Here is an 18,284-nt window from a genome sequence, read left to right on the forward strand (position 1 = left end):
CGCCCAGGCTGGAGTGCAGTGGCCGGATCTCAGCTCACTGCAAGCTCCGCCTCCCGGGTTCACGCCATTCTCCTGCCTCAGCCTCCCGAGTAGCTGGGACTACAGGCGCCCACCACCTCGCCCGGCTAGTTTTTTGTATTTTTTTAGTAGAGACAGGGTTTCACCGTGTTAGCCAGGATGGTCTCGATCTCCCGACCTCGTGATCTGCCCGTCTCGGCCTCCCAAAGTGCTGGGATTACAGGCTTGAGCCACCGCGCCCGGCCGCAATTTTGTACTTTTTTAGTAGAGATGGGTTTCTCCATGTTGGTCAGTCTGGTCTCCCAAAGTGCTGGGATTACAGATGTGAGCCACCACACCTAGCCTAAAAATGTACTTTTCATTAGCTAGGTGTGGTGGCATGCACCTGTACTCCCAGCTATTTGGGAGGCTGAGGCAGGAAAATCATTTCAACTGGGAAGGTCAAGGCTGCAGTGAGCTACGATGGCACCACTGCACTCCAGCATGGGCAACAGAGTGAGATCCCATCTCAATAGAAAAAGGGAGCTGTGACTCTGTCAAGTTTACAGCATCACTGGCTCGCTCACTCAGTGCCTGCCTGTGCCGTGGCTGATCCCTCAAGCCCCAGAAACACATCCCATACACACACACTCCACAACGCATTCAGAAGAGCACTCATACGTTGGAAGAAAGAACATAAAAGATCTGCAGGGCGTGGTGGTTCATGCCTGTAATCCCAACACTTTGGGAGGCTGAGGCAGGTGGATCACCTGAGGTCAGGAGTTCAAGACCAGCCTGGCCAACATGGCAAAATCCCATCTCTACTAAAAATACAAAAATTATCTGGGTGTGGTGGCGGGCGCTTGTAATCCCAGCTACTCGGGAGGCTGAGACAGGAGAATCACTTGAATCCGGGAGGTGGAGGTTGCAGTGAGACAAGATTGTGCCACTGCCCTCTAGCCTGGATGACGGAGCAAGACTCTGTCTCTAAATAAATAAATAACATAGAAGCCAGGCAGAGTGGCTCACACCTATAATTCCAGTACTTTGGAAGGCTGAGAGAGGAGGATCAGTAGAGCCCAGGAGTTTGAGACCAACCTGGGCAATATAGGGAGACCCTGTCTCTACAAAAATAAAATAGCCAGGCGAGGTGGCATGCACCTGTGGTCCCAGCTACTTAGGAGGCTGAGGTGGAAGGCTGCCTTAAGCCCAGGAGTTCCGGGCTGCCGTGAGCCATCATTGTGCCACTGTACTCCCATCTGGGAGACAGAGTGAGAGAGACCCTGTCTCAAACAAACAAACCCAAAACAGGCCAGGCACAGTGGCTCATGCCTGTAATCCCAGCACTTTGGGAGGCCGAGATAGGCGGATCATTTGAGGTCAGTTCAAGTTCAAGACCAGCCCGGCCAACATGGCAAAACCACATCTCTACTACAAATAAAAAATTAGTTGGGTATGGTGGAGCATTCCTGTAATCCCAGCTATTCAGGAGGCTGAGGCATGAGAACCGCTTCAACCCAGGAGGCAGAGGTTGCAGTGAGCCGAGATCACGCCATTGCACTCCAGCCTGGGTGACAGAGCGAGACTCCATCTCAAAAATAAAAATAAAAATAAAAAGATCAAGAGAACCTAAGCCATTAAAAAAAAAAGATTCACCTGGGCGTGGTGGCTCATGCCTGTAATCCCAGCACTTTGGGAGGCTGAGGCAGGCAAATCACTTAAGGTCGGGAGTTTGAGACCAGCCTGGCCAACATGGTGAAACCCCATCTCTACTAAAAATACAAAAATTAGCTGGGTGTGGTGGCACATGCCTGCAATCCCAGCTACTTGGGAGCCTGAGGCAGGAGAATTGCTGGAAACCAAGAGGCGGAGGTTGCAGTTAGCAGAGATCGCACCACTGAACTCCAGCCTGGGTGACAAGAGTGAAACTCTGTCTCAAAAAAAAAAAAAAAAAAAAAGGAATCCGGAACACGCACGCGTGCACAGACACACTGGGGCACTTGTGCAAGCACTGGCTTAGAATGGGAGTCCCAATCAGGGCTCAGTCATGCATTTTGCAGTCAACACACACCACACGACACAAATACGTATAAAAAAGGCTGACGTTTTATTTCCAGGTTGGCACATGTGTAAGGCACAGGGGCGAATGGCTTTGGGGTCCCAGAACTGGAAATGGAGAGGGGTGTGTCTGAGGTGACGCTGCCTCTACCACCCCCTAAGTGCACTTGAGACAGGACCAGTGGTGGTGGTTTCGGCCCAGGGTCCTGAAGGGTACCACTGGCTCTGGGGGGGAGCCGTGGGGACAGTTCCCCAGGCAGGAACCTCTACTTTCCAGCTACCCAGGAGGAACCCTCTCCTCCTAGGGGGCTAGGCCAGCTCCAAAGTGCTTGGTGGCTCCCCAGGCTTAACGGACCAGCCTGCCAGGGAGGGCTGGGGTCAGAGAGAGAAAAGTAAGATAAGAACGAGGAGAAGCACCCCCACCAGCACGGCGATGGCACACCACTGTCGGCGGTCTGGGAACGAGAAGATCAGAGGTCACCGGGGAAGAGGGTACCACCTACAACCTGCCCCCACTAGGACTGACCTCGCCCCCAAGGGGACTCACCACTCGTCATGTGGGATACTTTGGCCAACTTCCTGAGGACCCCGTCCATGCGGGACTGGGTGTGGTCCATCTCTTGGGCGAAGGCATCCAGCATGCTGCCAAGAACAGGATGGCATCAGCCCCAGACGGCCCAGACACACCAGGGTGGCCGAGAGACCCTGGCCCACCCCCAGGGTCCTGGCCTCACATGCCCTGCTCGTCCAGCTCTTCCCCAACGCGGCCGGACATGTGCTTCAGAACCTGGATGCTCCCAGACACCATCTCCAGCTGTTGATCCTGTTCGTCCATGATCAGCTGCAGAGCGAAGGGGTGGGAGGTGCTGTTGAAAAGGACCCCAGAAGGCCAGGCGCGGTGGCTCATGACTGTCATCCCAGCACTTTGGGAGGCCGAGGCAGGTGGATCACTTGAGGCCAGGAGTTCAAGACCAGCCTGGCCAACATGGTGAAACTCCAACTCTCCTAAAAATATAAAAATTAGCCAGGCATTGTGGTGGGCGCCTGTAATCCCAGCTGCTCAGGAGGCTGAGGCAGGAGAATCGCTTGAAGCTGGGAGGTTGCAGCGAGCTGAGATCACGCCACTGCACTCCAGCCTTGGCAACAAAGCAAGACTCCATCTCAACAACAACAACATAAAGGGACCTCAGACCTCAGATCGGTCTGCAAGACTCTCCCCTCCCTGGATCCACCCCACCGGCCCCAAAACCTGCTGTGTGGCCTGCTGCTCTTCGATGTAGCGAGACGTGGCCGAGACTGCACTGGCATCCAGCAGGTCGCTGAGTGACTTCTGGGGAGCTGGCTTGCCTGCCAGGATCTGCAGGGGCACACAACATAGGCTCGGGGAGGGACCCCAACTCCCAGAGGGGCATGGGGGACAAATCCCCACAGTGGTGAGTCAGGGAGGCAGACTCTGGGGCAGGAGAGCCTGCATTCCCCACTCACCACTTACTAGCAAGGTGACCCAGAGACCCCGTCATTTGACTTCCTTGTGCCTCAGATTCCTCATCTGTAAAATGCAGAGAACAGGATGGGCACGGTAGCTCAGGCTTGTAATCCCAGCACTTTGGGAGGCAGAGGTGGGCAGATCACTTGAGGTCAGGAGCTTGAGACCAGCCTGGCCAACATGGTGAAACTCTATCTCTACTAAAAGTACAAAAATTGGGCTGGCTGCAGTGGCTCATGCCTGTAATCCCAGCTCTTTGGGAGGCCGAGGCAGATGGATTACAAGGTCAAGAGTTTGAGACTAGCCTGGCCAACATGGTGAAACCCCATCTCTACCAAAAATACAAAAAGTAGTCAGGCGTGGTGGCGGGTGCCTGTAATTCCAGCTACTCGGGGAGGCTGAGGCAGGAGAATTACTTGAACCTGGGAGGCGGAGGCTGCAGTGAGCCAAGATCACACCACTGCTCTCCAGCCTGGGTGACAGATTAAGACCTTCTCTCAAAAAATAAAAAAATAAAATAAAAAATAATAACATAACATAACATAAAATAACATAAAATAAAAAAAATACCAGGTGTGGTGGTGCACGCCTGTAATCCCAGCTACTTGTGAGGCTGAGACAGGAGAATCACTTGAACCTGGAAGGTGGTAGTTGCAGTGAGCTGAGATCACACCACTGCATTCCAGCCTGGGTGTCAGAGTGAACTTGCCTCAAAAAAAATAAATAAAATGGGAAGTTTTCTGGGTTGAAATGAGGATTTAAAGAATTAATTCAAAGGCCAGGCGCGGTGGCTCAAGCCTGTAATCCCAGCACTTTGGGAGGCCAAGGCAGGCGGATCACAAGGTCAAGAGATCAAGATCATCCTGGCTAACACGGTGAAACCCCGTCTCTACTAAAGAAATACAAAAAACTAGCCAGGTGAGGTGGCGGGTGCCTGTAGTCCCAGCTACTCAGGAGGCTGAGGCAGGAGAATGGCGTGAACCCGGGAGGCGGAGCTTGCAGTGAGCTGAGATCTGGCCATTGCACTCCAGCCTGGGCGACAGAGCGAGACTCTGTCTCAAAAAAAAAAAAAAAAAGAATTGGCCGGGCGCGGTGGCTCAAGCCTGTAATCCCAGCACTTTGGGAGGCCGAGACGGGCGGATCACGAGGTCAGGAGATCGAGACCATCCTGGCTAACACGGTGAAACCCCGTCTCTACTAAAAAATACAAAAAACTAGCCAGGTGCGGTGGCGGGCGCCTGTAGTCCCAACTACTCGGGAGGCTGAGGCAGGAGAATGGTGTGAACCCGGGAGGCGGAGCTTGCAGTGAGCTGAGATCCGGCCACTGCACTCCAGCCTGGGCGGCAGAGCGAGACTCCATCTCAAAAAAAAAAAAAAAAAAAGAATTAATTCATGGGGGACACTTAGAGCAGTACCCAACACATAGTAATGCTAGTAAATGTCACATTTTACTATTTATTTATTTCGGGGGGATTTTAGCTGGGATTACAAGTACCTGCCACCACATCTGGCTAATTGTTGTATTTTTAGTAAAGATGGGGTTTCCCCATGTTATCCAGGCTAGTCTCGAACTCCTGACCTCAAATGATCCACCCGCCTCGGCCTCCCAAAGTGCTGGGATTATAGGCGTGAGCTACTGCACCTGGCCCAACAGATGTTTGTTTGTTTGTTTATTTGAGACAGCGTCTTGCTCTGTCACCTAGGCTGGAGTACACTGGTGTGATCTCGGCTCACTGCAACCTCTACTTCCCGGGTTCAAGCAATTCTCCTGCCTCAGCTTCCCAAGTAACTGAGATTATGGGTGTTCACCACCACGCCTGGCTAATTTTTGTATTTTTTGTAGAGACAGGGTTTCATCATGTTGGCCAGGTTGGTCTTGAACTCCTGACCTCAGGTGATCCACCTGCCTCGGCCTCACGAAGTGCTGAGCTTTTAGGTGTGAGCCACCATGCCCGGCTTCAACAGATGTATTTTAGAGTTTGGACTTCAATTCCCCCAAGGCAGCACATCTGGAAGGCATGTGGGCACAGCTATGGGATGACAAACTGGTAGGACCCTCCCTGACCCCATGTAGGCTTATGAGGGACAGAGAAAGGCTGGTGGTTCTCAACATATGAAAAATATCAACAGAGAACACCAAGAGAAAAGGTAGACTGACAGGGGTGGTTGGGAGAAACACAGACACACACACACACACACACACACACACACACACACACACACACACACGGCAGGCACATTACAGAGAAAATTGGCGGATATGAGGATATGACGGGGGGAAATGCAGATACACTCAGAGGCCAAGTGCACGCACCCAAATAGGTGAGGTACATGCACAGATGAAAAGGTGGGGGCAGATCACCTGATGTCGGGAGTTCGAGACCAGCCTGGCCAACACGGGGAAACCCCGTCTCTACTAAAAACACAAAAATTAGCCGGGCATAGTGGCACACATCTGTCGTCCCAGCTACCCGGGAGGCTGAGGCAGGAGAATTGCTTGAACCCGGAAAGTGGAGGTTGCAGTGAGTCAAGATTGCACCACTGCACTCCAGCCTGGACAATAGGGCAAGACTCCGTTTAACAAAAAAAAAAAAAAGGAAGCTGGCCGGACGTAATGGCTCATGCCATTTGGGAGGCCAGCACTTTGGGAGGCCAAAGCTGGTGGATCACAAGGTCAGGAGATCGAGACCATCCTGGCCAATATGATGAAACTCCGTCTCTACTAAAAATACAAAAATTGGGCCGGGCGCGGTGGCTCAAGCCTGTAATCCCAGCACTTTGGGAGGCCGAGACGGGCGGATCACGAGGTCAGGAGATCGAGAGACGATCCCGGCTAACACAGTGAAACCCCGTCTCTACTAAAAAATACAAAAAAAATAGCCGGGCGAGGTGGCGGGCGCCTGTAGTCCCAGCTACTCGGGAGGCTGAGGCGGGAGAATGGCGTAAACCCGGGAGGCGGAGCTTGCAGTGAGCTGAGATCCGGCCACTGCACTCCAGCCTGGGTGACAGAACAAGACTCCGTCTCAAAAAAAAAAAAAAAAAAAAAATTGGCCGGGCACGGTGGCTCACACCTAATCCCAGCACTTTGGGAGGCCGAGGTGGGTGGATCACGAGGTCAGGAGTTCAAGACCAGCCTGGTCAAGATGTTGAAACCCCATCTCTACTAGAAATACAAAATTTGGGCCGGGCGCGGTGGCTCAAGCCTGTAATCCCAGCACTTTGGGAGGCCGAGGCGGGTGGATCACGAGGTCAGGAGATCGAGACTATCCTGGCTAACATGGTGAAACCCCGTCTCTACTAAAAATACAAAAAACTAGCCGGGCGTGGTGGCGGGCGCCTGTAGTCTCAGCTACTTGGGAGGCTGAGGCGGGAGAATGGCGTGAACCCGGGAGGCAGAGCTTGCAGTGAGCCGAGATCACGCCACTGCACTCCAGCCTGGGAGACACAGCGAGACTCTGTCTCAAAAAAAAAAAAAAAAAAAAAAAGAAATACAAAATTTGGCCGGGTGCAGTGGCTCAAGCCTGTAATCTCAGCACTTTGGGAGGCTGAGACAGGCAGATCACGAGGTCAGGAGATCAAGACCATCCTGGCTAACACGGTGAAACCCTGTCTCTACTAAAAAAATACAAAAAACTAGCCAGGTGTGGTGGCGGGCACCTGTAGTCCCAGCTACTCGGGAGGCTGAGGCAGGAGAATGGCATAAACCCAGGAGGCGGAGTTTGCAGTGAGCTGAGATCCGGCCACTGCACTCCAGCCTGGGCGACACAGCGAGACTCCATCTCAAAAAAAAAAAAAGAAAAAAGAAATACAAAATTTAGCCAGGCATTCTGGTGGAAGCCTATAATCCCAGCTACTCGGGAGGCTGAGACAGAGAATGGCTTGAACCCGGGAAGCGGAGGTTGCAGTGAGCCAAGATCACATCACAGCACTCCAGCCTGGGCAACAGAGCAAGACTCCGTCTCAAAAAAAAAAAAAATTAGCCGGGCATGGTGGCGTGTGCCTATATTTCAGCTACTCAGGAAGCTGAGGCTGGAGAATCACTTGATCCCAGGAGGCGGAGGTTGCAGTGAGTCAAGATCGCGCCACTGCACTCCAGCCTGGCAACAGAGCGAGACTGCATCTCAGGAAAAAAAAAAAAAAAAAAAAAGGAAGCTATGCGCAATGGCTCATGTCTGTAATCCCAGCACTTTGGGAGGCTGAGGCGGGCAGATCACTTGATGTGAAATGTGAGGAGTTCGAGACCAGGCTGTCCAGGATGATGAAACCCTACTAAAAATATAAAAATTACCTGGGCATGGTGATGGGCACCTGTAATCCCAGCTACTAGGGAAGCTGAGGCAGGAGAATCGCTTGAACCCAGGAGGCGGAGCTTGCAGTGAGCTGAGATCGAGCCACTACACTCCAGCCTGGGCAACAGAGCAAGACTCCATCTCAAAAAAAAAAAGAGTAAAAGGCAGGCATGCGTCCTGGAAACAGCTACAAACAGGACAAATGGCATGGAAGCAGAAAGCAGATAGGTACACAGGCCCCCAGCCGTCCCCTGCAACAGGAAACCAGTATAGACCCAGAGGAGACAGTAGAGAGGAACCCATGGACATATACACACAGAGAAGTTCAGGTGCACACACCGAGAAAGTGCAGGCAGGTAGACAGCAAGAAGACAACTACACACAGAGAGGACGGGCGCTGTCGCAAAAGGGACAGGCGAACACATGCAGAGGGATCTGGCTTGCACTCAAAGGCGTGGTCACCCCCAGGCGCTCAGGTGGACCGAGTGGGTTAGGAAGGCTTACCTCTCTGTTATTCCTCTCCAAAAATGCTACGGCTGTTGGGCTGACCATATGGTCCTTCATTTCCTGGAGGTGAGGACAGCATTAGGGAGGAAAGACACTCAGGCCCGGCGCGGTGGCTCACGCCTGTAATCCCAGCACTTTGAGAGGCCGAGTCGGGTGGATCACCTGAGGTCGGGAGTTCGAGACCAGCCTGCCCAACATGGTGAAACCTCGTCTCTACTAAAAACACAAAAATTAGCCGGGTATGGTGGCAGGCACCTGTGAAGTCCCAACTACTCAGGAGACTGAGACACGAGAATCGCTTGAGACCGGGAGGCGTATGTTGCAGTAAGCCAAGATGGCAACACTGTACTCCAGCCTGAGCGACAGAGACTCTGTTAAAAAAAAGAAAAGAAAACAAAACAAAACAAAAAAGACACTCAAACCGTCCCCCACTCCCCGCCTGCAGGACCTTTCCTGACCTGGACTGCCTCTCGCATCCGCTCCACGAACACCTTTCTCTCCTGCAGGTCCCCGGCCGGGAGCTTGAACTTGCCTGGGTTGGCTTCCACTATACGTGGGCTGAGAGTCAAGGGTCAAGGCCAGAGCCAGATAGCATCATCATCCCCCTCCCTAGGGGTCTAGCCCTCCCCGAGGGCGGGCTCCCAGGCCCCCTGCTACCGCAGTGAGCTCTCCCATGCCACCCCCCGCCACAAAGCCCCAGGATATCGATGGTCTCTTCCAGGTCCTCGAGGTCCCACTCGATGCTGCGCAGGCCATTCCGTAGCTCATTGGTCGTCCAGTCCAGCTCCTCGCGTCCGACCGCCGCGCTTTCCTGCAGAAGCTCGCACCAGCGCTGGTATAGCCCGCGGGCCGTGTTCACCGCCTTCTGCACCTCGCTGCGGGCAGGGGCACGGCGGGCGCAGCTGGGGGCAGGCGGTCCTTCCGCCTGCCTCTGCCCCCGATTGCAAACCCAAACGCATGGGGGACTCCGGAGACCCCCACATACCCCTGCGTGCGCCTCCCACTTTGCACCCCGACGGCCTTGCCTAGCCCGCCGGGCACGCTGGAGCCGGCACCCGGGCACTAGCTGGATTGGGGACGGAGCACCCTCCGCCCTCCCCCGTCGTGGTCACTCACCCTCGGACTACAAAAAAGGGGTCTTCGAGAGACATGTCAATCCCCTTCCCCCCAGGCCGAAACCCCCTCCCGGCCTGGGTTCGCGGGCTGGTTCTCTCCCAACCCAGGAGAACGCGCCACCACCCCCGCCCCCCGTCACGCCACCATCGAGAGCGGGTCCGCCAGGGCAGAAAGAGAGGCCTCGGAGGCCGGACGTGCGGACACTTCCGCCCTCTCTGCAGCCATCTTGGTTGTGGGCAGAGGCAGCTTCCGGTACGCATGCCCCGCCCCTTCGCCCTCTTGTGCTGCACCGTAGGGAGCGGTGTCGGAGTTCTGGCTGGGCCTGTTCGGGTCCGAGTTCGGAATCTCGGTTCAAGGCTCAGTTCCTCGGATTGTTCCTGCTCAACCTCAGTTTCCCTTCCAGGCACGGGCAATGTGAATAATGGTAGCCTCCCTTATCTCTGGCGGCTGGGGACTATGGCTGGGGAAGGGGCTCATTCGATTGGTTGAACGTTTTCATGGACTCCCTGAGCTGGCACCTGGGAGATCGTCCCAGTCCAGGGTCCCGAGTGTCAGGTTTGGGCAAGGTTTGGGGGAGAGGTGGTCCTTCCTTCTCCCTGCCGGGGCGGGGCGAGGAGCGGGCCTGCTCCTGCGGGGAGTTCTGCCGCATTCTCCAAATCTGTCTTTCCTGAGAAGTGGGCAAGCTGGGGGCACCTCGAGGTCGCCTTGGGGCGAGGTGGCCGTGAGTGGGGGTCCCAGATATTCCAGGGGCGGGGGGAGGTCACCTTCGAGAGCGTGCGTGGAGGTGGGTGTCTTCAGAAGCGCGGATTCTTTCTGGGTGCGAGCCTGGGGGTCGCGGGAGGTATGGTGGCTTTGAGGATGGTCTCCAGGGGGGCCCTCTGTGTGGGGTCTCCGTCTGGGTACGGGCCAGGAATATCAGCGAAGGGACTCAGGGTCGTCCCTATGTGTGACAGTGGCGCTCTGTGTGTTGAGGGGTGAGGGAAGCTTCGGGAAAGCACTTTTTTGAGTGGTAGGGGGCCTGGTCTCCCCTGGAGGGTGGGCGGGTTATCCGAGGGAGTCCTCAGAGGGTCGCCCCCTTGCGCGTCAGAGTTGCTGCGTGGGGTCTCAGAGATAGCGCCTGGGCCGGGTAAGTCATTGTGGGGTCTCCGTGGTAAGGTTAGCGGGGCGGGGACGGGGGCGTCTTCGGCAGGTCGTCGCAGTGTGGCACCATCGTTGAATGGGGACGAGTTTGGGAATGGTCTTTTAGGGGGGAATAATTTTTGAGTTCCCACCGTGCGGGGGGAGGGCGGGACGGGAGGGTGCCCCAAGGCCTGAGAAGATCAGTGTGGGGCAGGGGTCAGGGATAACCTGGGAGGGGGCCTTGTATGGGGGAAATAATTGGGAAGGGGAGAGATGGGATGAACGGGGTCTCAGCGGGTCGTCTCTTGTGTATGTAGGGTCGTTCTGTAGCGTCTCTGGGAGATGGCCTTCGTGGGAGCCCTCCGGTCGCCCCTACCCGCTGCGGGGTGCTTTCCTGGCGTCACGCCTTCCTGGCCCCTGGAGGGAAGGAAGTGAAACTCTCCTCCCCACCCACATGGCTGGAATGCGAGTCAGGAAGCCTGGGGCTCCAGCTTGCTCCGGCTGGCTAGACGGGGGATGGGAAGGGGCGTGCCTGGAGCGCAAAGCCCCGCCCCTCGCCCCCCCGGAAGCCCCGCCACCGCCTGGTAAGGCGATCACGGGCCCTTTCCTAATATGGGCAACCGGAAGCGGCCCGCGCGACTGTCCTACGTCACTCCGTCCAAATTTAGTTGTGGAAGTCAGCGGGCGCTGGTGGCGGGAAGGCGCCGCGAGCCAGTGCGGGCGGAAACGGGAGGCGCACCACCCCTTAAAGGGCCCGCACCAGGAATGAATGGAGCCATTCGAACAAGTCTGCATCCTTTTTTTGGAGGAATTGCAATTAGGATTTCTTGGAGAGACGGCGCGTAGCGGAGGGTAAGGCGGAGGTTTTCTATTTGCTGTGTCTCTGCATTGCTGGGTTTCCAGCTCCCAACCGAACCCCGCCTCCCGGAGCGCGGAGGCGGAACTCGTCCCCCCTTGTCTGGGGGGCGGCAGCCACGTGTTCACGGGGACTGTCGTGCGCGCCGGGTTCGCAGCCTTGCGAGCTCTAAACCCACCCATGGAGCTCCTGTCGCAGGAGACTGCGGGGGAATGGCTTGGTACGAATCACGGGAACCCGCAGCGGCTCACCGCCTACAAGCAAGGGCTGTCGTACGCTAGAGACCGAAGAGCTGGAGGCCCCAGTGGCCTCCTTTCACAGCAGTAGCAAATATTGTTTGTCTAGTAAATATTGGCCCAGTGACTGTGCCTTGGTTTCCCCATTTGAAAGAAGCAGATAGAACAGTATCCTCCGAGGAGTGGAGGCTGCGGTTCGGTGAATTACGGATAAAAGGAGAGCTCTTAACCTAGCCTGGCACGTAGTAAGCGCTGTTAGCATGATTATTGGTGCAGAAGACACTCATGGTCAGGCTGGAACCCAGGTCTTTCCCTGTGTGAAGGGAAACTTGCCACCCACGACCCACTGGGGCCTCCAGACGCGAGCATGTGGGTAGGCCCTGAGCCCCATCCCCGGCCCCCCTTCCTTGGGCCAAGGCGCTAATGCATCGGCGGGGCCGAGAGAAAGGAGCCCACCCAGAGAGCTCAGCGTGGAGTGGGGGGAAGCTTCGCCAGGGTTCCCGTCCGCTTTCCCTGCTGGGTAAATCGCATTCTGTCGCTTTAAGGAGTGTTTGGCCGCGACGAGTTGGAAAGCCCGGATGCGTCCTTCGGTTGGGCGGGGTTTCTCAGTGACGTCACTGGGGGTATAAAAGGGCCTGGGTGGCGGGCGCCCGGGCAGAGCGTCCTAGCAGTGTCACCGCGTGGGTTGGTTTGTGGAGAGAGGCGTGAGCGAGCTCGTTGTCCGGAGTGCACCTGCTGCCTGTTCTGTCCGTCCCGGGAGCCCACGCCGCCGTCGCCGTCGAGTCGCCATGGAAGTGCAGAAGGAGGCACAGCGCATCATGACCCTGTCGGTGTGGAAGATGTATCACTCCCGCATGCAGCGCGGTGGCCTGCGGCTGCACCGGAGTCTGCAGCTGTCGCTGGTCATGCGCAGCGCCCGGGAGCTCTACCTCTCGGCCAAGGTAGAGGCCCTCGAGCCCGAAGTGTCCTTGCCGCCCGCCCTCCCCTCTGACCCTCGCCTGCACCCGCCCCGGGAAGCTGAGTCCACGGCCGAGACAGCGACCCCCGACGGTGAGCACCCGTCTCCGGAGCCCATGGACACGCAGGAGGCGCCGACAGCCGAGGAGACCTCCGCCTACTGTGGCCCGCGCCCCGCCAAAGTCAGCCGCAAACGACGCAGCAGCAGCCTGAGCGACGGCGGGGACGCTGGACTGGTCCCGAGCAAGAAAGCCCGGCTGGAAGAAAAGGAGGAAGAGGAGGGGGCGTCATCCGAAGTCGCCGATTGCCTGCAACCGCCCCCGGCGCAAGCGGAGGGCGCCTTTCCCAACCTGGCCCGCGTCCTGCAGAGGCGCTTCTCCGGCCTCCTGAACTGCAGCCCCGCGGCCCCTCCGACGGCGCCGCCCGCGTGCGAGGCAAAGCCCGCCTGCCGCCCGGCGGACAGCATGCTCAACGTGCTCGTGCGGGCCGTGGTGGCCTTTTGAGGACCCCGAGCGGCGCTGCCAGATCCCAGAGCGCGCGTCGAACCGTCGGCCGGAGGGCGCAGACCCGAGACGAGGCCACCCCCCTCCATCCCGGGGGGAGCGCCCGCGAAAACCGTGGAGAGAAGCCGCCGCCCGGGCTGCTGAGAGGCCCGGAGAGGGACTCTGTCCCCGGGGAGCCATCGCCTTCAGTGTGCAGCGACGGCACCGAGGAGTCTGAGCCGGGGGCGCGGGCGCCTTCCGCAGAGACCTGCGCCCAGAGGTCTCTTAGTGGACTGGGACGTGAACCTTTCGCTCTCCTTCTGGACTGGGAGAAGGGAGGCTTGGGTTTTTGTTTTGTATTTTTGTTTTGTTTTGTTTTTTAGATCTCAGGGTCGGACTTGATTTTGTACTGGGGGCTGTGGTGGCCCTTTTCAAGGTTTTTCAAGAGTTGGTTTTGCGTTTCCAACCTCGGAGAATTCCAGGCACTCCCCTTCCCCCTCCACTGACATACTTGTGTAAGCGGTCATCGTTGCGTCATGGGGCAGGCGTGGGGAGCTTCCTGTCGCCTTGCGTGGGTGTGGGGCCTGGGAGGAGGGTCTGGGGCGTGCACCCGCCCTGGGGAGTGGGGAGGAGAATGGCCTGAGTCACTTCATCCCCGCGTGCTGCTGGTTAATGTCCCGCGCCTCTGCACCTTCGGGTGAGAGCGGGGGCTGATCTAGTTTCACATTCAAGTTTTTCTCATCTGCATTAGAGGTGCCCAGTAGGTTCCCAGGTTTCAGCGTGCCCCTCCCTCAGACACGGACACAATCATCCCAGAAGTTCCTGGTCTGAATCACGAGAATGTTGGAGGGGTGGGGGTGTCAGTGGAAAGGCATAAAGCTGAGCTGAGACCAGTTGCTGGTGAAACTGGGCCAATCTGGGGAGGGGAATATCTTTGCCAGGGAGTTCCTGAGGGTCTGTTTTGTTTACCCTTCGTGTGGTGAATTCTTTTTAATTCCGTCTACCTGGCGTTTTGTTAGAAATGTCAGATAGGAAAATAAAGACCATTTGAGTAAAAAAGCCGGTGCTGTCTGGTTTTCTGCTCTGGTGGGGGAGGGGCGGGGTTAAAGGGTCAGGGGCTGGCGGCGGCTCGCTGGGGCCCCAAGAACCGGTCTGACCGGTTACCACGTGGGCGGGAGAGGGCTGGGCCCTCTTTTCCTTGCCCGGGCATTCCCTAACTGGAGCCCCGCCCCCTCCAGATTTGGGGGTTCCCTTGAAATTGTCCTACAACTCCGGGACAGGGAGGTCTGGGCTTTCTGAGTTGAGACGATAGTACTAAACAGTGCCCCAAGCGGAGCTGGGGACTGATCGCCCTTTGAAGCCTTGAAAGGTGGTCGATCTCTCCCCCCGCCCCCACCCCGAGACCAAACTGAATCAGCTGCGGCCGGGGCCCTACAGCCTCAGGTGGAGCTGAGTGGGTGAGCTTTGAAGGGCTATTTATGCCCCAATTCCCGTATCTTCCTGGAGAAATCGCTTTGTGGCTTAGGCAGGGACGTGCAGCCTCAGTTTCTTCATCTGTGAAATGGGCCTCTAAGCAGTGTCTCCACCCGGCTTTAGGTTTTTAAAAATGCCCATTACAGCCCTAGTTATTTGCTTGGGTGACTCCCCAGCTCTAGAATAACCACCCTGAAAGGAGAAAGCCCTTTCAATGTCCCCCACGTATGTTTAGGAGTGGGGTTGTAGGCGTTGCCCCAGGGCGAAGGGAGGGGGCCTGTCGGGAAGACAAAAGAGTCGCAGGTGCGGGGAGTGGTGGCGGCGGGAGGCGCCGGGAAAGCACTCGCCCCGCCCCCCCGACGGCTGGCTCTGCCGCCGCAGGCTTCCCATGACCCCAGGGGAACTGACCCCGTGGCCGGAGTGTAGAAGGAGGGGCAGACCGGCCTCAAAACGTCTGCTGGTGGAATCTGGGAGCTTTGGTTCCCCTTCCGCCCAACCCACACCCCCTTTCCCCTCCTGTGTGGATTGTGAAGGAGAGCTTCTCACCGTTCTCCTCCAGCCAAGCTCGCCCCCACGGCTGCCTGATTCCTTCCTGGGAACACGTGGGGGGACTTTTAAAAGGCGCCACCTACTCTGATTCCTGACCCACCCAACTCCCCCAGGGGACGTGGGGGCATTGGAGCCCCACACCGCAGGCAGTAGCTCAATGCACCCACGTCGGAGTTACTCCCCCGCTAGCGTGGCGCGGCTTGGGGAAGTCCCGGGCCGCTGGGGAGGGGGCCTCGCCGCGCATCCTGTCGCAGGAACCGCCGGGCCCTTCCTTCCGCGGGAAGCGGCTTGGCCGACCCCCGCCCCCGCCCGGGCCTTGGGGGTTTCCGGTGCCCGGCCGCCGTGGGGCTGGGGACTGAAAGTGATGGGACGGAAGATGGGGCTGGAACAAACACCCTACAGACACATCCCCTTGAGACACACCCATCCCCAAGACCCCATTGGACCCATCAGAAAAGGCAGCATTGAACCTTGTCACCGCAAATGACATCGGTGAGGCCTGGACTAATTGATTGGACACTAGCTGTGAAAACTAAAAAGGTCACCCATCCTGTGACCAGCAGGTTCCAGCAGGGAACCCCAAGCCTGCAGCAGGAGACTCCAGAAAGGTGTTTGCTGCTGGCTTGTACTAAATTGGCACAAATTGCATACAGCACAGCCTATATGCCCATCCTCCCAGATGGGTTCTCCCTAGAGGATAAAAGGCCCGAGCCAGACAGAACTACACACACAGGCCACACAGATAACTCGGAACGAGAAACATGATGCTGAGTGACAAAGGCCAGCTGCAGGAGTGGGGTAAGAAGCACCTATTCCGGGCCCCTCCGTGGCTCACGTGGCTCACGCCTGTAGTCTGAGCACTTTGGAAGGCTGAGGTGGGCGGATCACCAGAGGTCAGGAGTTCGAGACCAGCCTGGTCAACATGGTGAAACCCCATCTCTACTAAAAATATAAAAATTAGCCGGGCAAGGTGGCAGGCACCTGTAATCCCAGCTACTCCGGAGGCTGAGGCAGGAGAATCTTTTGAACCCGGGAAGCACAGGCTGCAGTGCGCTGAGATCGCACCACTGCACTCCAGCCTGCGCTACAGAGGAAGACTCTGTCTCAAAAAAAAAAAAAAGAAGAAGAAGAAGAAGAAGAAGAACATTCTGGAGGGAGACAACCAGGTCTACTTTCTTGCTATGCAGCCTTGAGCAAGTGAGCAAGTCACTTGACCCCCTCTGGGCCTGTTTCCCCAGCAACGTATTGGGGACAGTAATAGTCCCTGCCTTTTAGGTTTGTTGTGAGGATTGAGATACTGCATGTAATCCTTACAACAAACCTAGCAGAGTGCCTAGCACATAGAAGATGCTAAATGTGCTGGGTGCCGTGGTTCATGCCTGTAACCCCCAAAATTTAGGAGGCTGAGGTCGGAGGATCACTTGAGGCCAAGAGTTTTCAGTGCAGTCACGGCTCAAAGTAGCCATGTAGCCTCGAACTCCCAGGCTCAAGCAATCCTCCCACCTCAGCCTCCCAAGCAGGTTAGACCACAGGCTCAGGCACCATGCACAGCTAATTTTTTTTTCTTTCTTTTCTTTCTTTTTCTCTCTCTTCCTTCCTTCCTTTCTTTTTCTTTCTTTCTCTTTCTCTTTCCCTCCTTCCTTCCTTTTCTCTTTCTTTCTTCTTTTCTTCCTTTTCTTCCTTGCTTGCTTGCTTTCGACTGGAGTCTATCACCCAGGCTGGAGGGCAGTGGCTTGATCACAGTTCACTGTGGCCTTGAGCTCCTGGGCTCAAGCAGTGCTCCCACCTCAGCCTCCGGAGTAGCTGAGACTACGCCACCACACCCAGCTAATTTTTTTCTTCTTCTTCTTCTCTCTCTTTTCTTTCTTCTTCTTCTTTTTTCTTTTCTTTTTTTCTCTTTTTTTTTTTTTGACGGAGTCTCGCTCTGTTGCCAGGCTGGAGTACAGTGGCGCAATCTCCGCTCACTGCAACCCCCGCCTCCCGGATTCAAGCAATTCGCCTGCTTCAGCCTCCTGAGTAGCTGGGACTACAGGCGCATGCCACAACGCCTGGCTAATTTTTTTTTTCCTCCAGTTGTCAAATGACCCTTTATTGAAATATTTTTCTTTGCGCTTCTTAACTGGCTGGGCATTCCACAGCACCACTGTTGATGTCATCTATGATGTCATGAGGGTGGTGGCCATCAACATTACAGCCCACAGACTGGGCAGTCTCCAGGATCTCTCTTTGATGGTTCCAGAGAACTCTGGCTAAAGATCGGTGCCGCATCTGTCGCGTAATGTTGACGATTTCATCAAAAGCAATATTCCCATTGTGTTTAATGTTTTTTTTGTTTCTTTCTATCTCTTGGTGGTTCCTTGAGGGCTCTGATGATCACGGCAAAGGCAGAAGGTACCACCTGAATCTGGGCTTGTCTGTTCTGAATGGTCGGTTTCACTGTCATCCTCAGGCCCTTCCAGTCACCCGTTGCCTTGGCAATGTCATTACCAAGTTGTTTTGGAGACAGACCCAGAGGACTAATCTTGGGGGCCAGTGCAGAAGTGGCACCCACTTCACCCCTGGTGTGCCTTAGGTATACGAATTTGATCTTGTTGGTGTTGAACTTTGGCAGCATGGTGGAACTGGCTGATGTCAGAAGAACCTGGATTCTGGATGACCGAAGGAAGTTGCACCTTGGTCTCCTCCAAGCCGAAAGCCCAGCTAATTTTTTTTTGACACGAAGTCTCACTCTGTCACCCAGGCTGGAGTGCAGTGGCACAATCTTGGCTCACTGCAACCTCCACCTGCTGGGTTCAAGCAATTCTCCTGCCTCAGCCTCCTGAGTAGCCGGGATTACAGTCATCCGCCACCATGCCTGGCTAATTTTTGTATTTTTAGTAGAGACGAGGTTTCACCTTGTTGGCCAGGCTAGTTTCAAACTCCTGACCTCAGGTGATCCACCTGCCTCTGCCTCCCAAAGTCCTGGGATTACAGGCATGAGCCACTGCACCTGGCCGGAATTTTTTGTATTTTAGTAGAGACAGGGTTTCACCATGTTGGCCAGGATGATCTCGATCTCGACCTCGTGATCCGCCCGCCTCAACCTCCCAAAGTGATGGGATTACAGGCATGAGCCACCACGCCTGGCTCTTTCTTTTCTTTTAACAGGGCCTTGCTCTA

At 56.0% G+C, this 18,284-nt stretch overlaps 2 protein-coding genes and 1 pseudogene across 5 annotated transcripts; 1 reads left to right on the forward strand and 2 right to left on the reverse strand.

The window, feature by feature from the left end:
- Window positions 1–2,081: 2,081 nt before the first annotated feature.
- On the reverse strand, window positions 2,082–9,601 carry STX10 (syntaxin 10). 4 transcript variants are annotated; one of them, XM_074026104.1, is made up of 9 exons: window positions 9,454–9,601; window positions 9,043–9,212; window positions 8,796–8,890; window positions 8,593–8,692; window positions 8,335–8,397; window positions 3,305–3,412; window positions 2,790–2,896; window positions 2,603–2,697; window positions 2,082–2,510 (listed from the first exon to the last, which is right to left on the reverse strand). In XM_074026104.1, exons 5-9 carry the CDS (start codon window positions 8,392–8,394, stop codon window positions 2,434–2,436), a joined length of 447 nt encoding a protein of 148 aa, XP_073882205.1. In that variant the 5' UTR covers window positions 8,395–8,397; window positions 8,593–8,692; window positions 8,796–8,890; window positions 9,043–9,212; window positions 9,454–9,601; the 3' UTR covers window positions 2,082–2,433. The 4 variants fall into 4 exon arrangements, with proteins under 4 accessions (XP_073882205.1, XP_073882204.1, XP_005588249.4 ...); XM_074026103.1 differs by having other exon boundaries at window positions 8,500–8,692; XM_005588192.4 differs by lacking the exon at window positions 8,593–8,692.
- A 2,719-nt stretch (window positions 9,602–12,320) lies between these two features.
- Window positions 12,321–14,162, forward strand: IER2 (immediate early response 2). Its single transcript, XM_005588191.4, has one exon. It carries the CDS (start codon window positions 12,453–12,455, stop codon window positions 13,122–13,124), a length of 672 nt encoding a protein of 223 aa, XP_005588248.1. The 5' UTR covers window positions 12,321–12,452; the 3' UTR covers window positions 13,125–14,162.
- Window positions 14,163–17,101: 2,939 nt separating this feature from the next.
- LOC141409213 (large ribosomal subunit protein uL11 pseudogene) lies at window positions 17,102–17,888 on the reverse strand (annotated as a pseudogene).
- Window positions 17,889–18,284: the final 396 nt, after the last annotated feature.

This window comes from Macaca fascicularis, chromosome 19, assembly GCF_037993035.2.
Source record: "Macaca fascicularis isolate 582-1 chromosome 19, T2T-MFA8v1.1".
Lineage (NCBI taxonomy): Eukaryota > Metazoa > Chordata > Mammalia > Primates > Cercopithecidae > Macaca > Macaca fascicularis.

Excerpts from the sequence above, each read along its gene's own strand:
- STX10 (XM_005588192.4), bottom strand. The coding sequence starts at position 9,488 with ATGTCTCTCGAAGACCCCTTTTTTGTAGTCCGAGG. Across the intron at positions 8,891-9,042 it reads GGACCTGGAAGAGACCATCG|GTATAGTGGAAGCCAACCCA; the intron begins ATATCCTGGGGC and ends CTCTCAGCCCAC. Across the intron at positions 8,398-8,795 it reads GGATGCGAGAGGCAGTCCAG|GAAATGAAGGACCATATGGT; the intron begins GTCAGGAAAGGT and ends CCTCACCTCCAG.
- IER2 (XM_005588191.4), top strand. The coding sequence starts at position 12,453 with ATGGAAGTGCAGAAGGAGGCACAGCGCATCATGACCCTGTCGGTGTGG.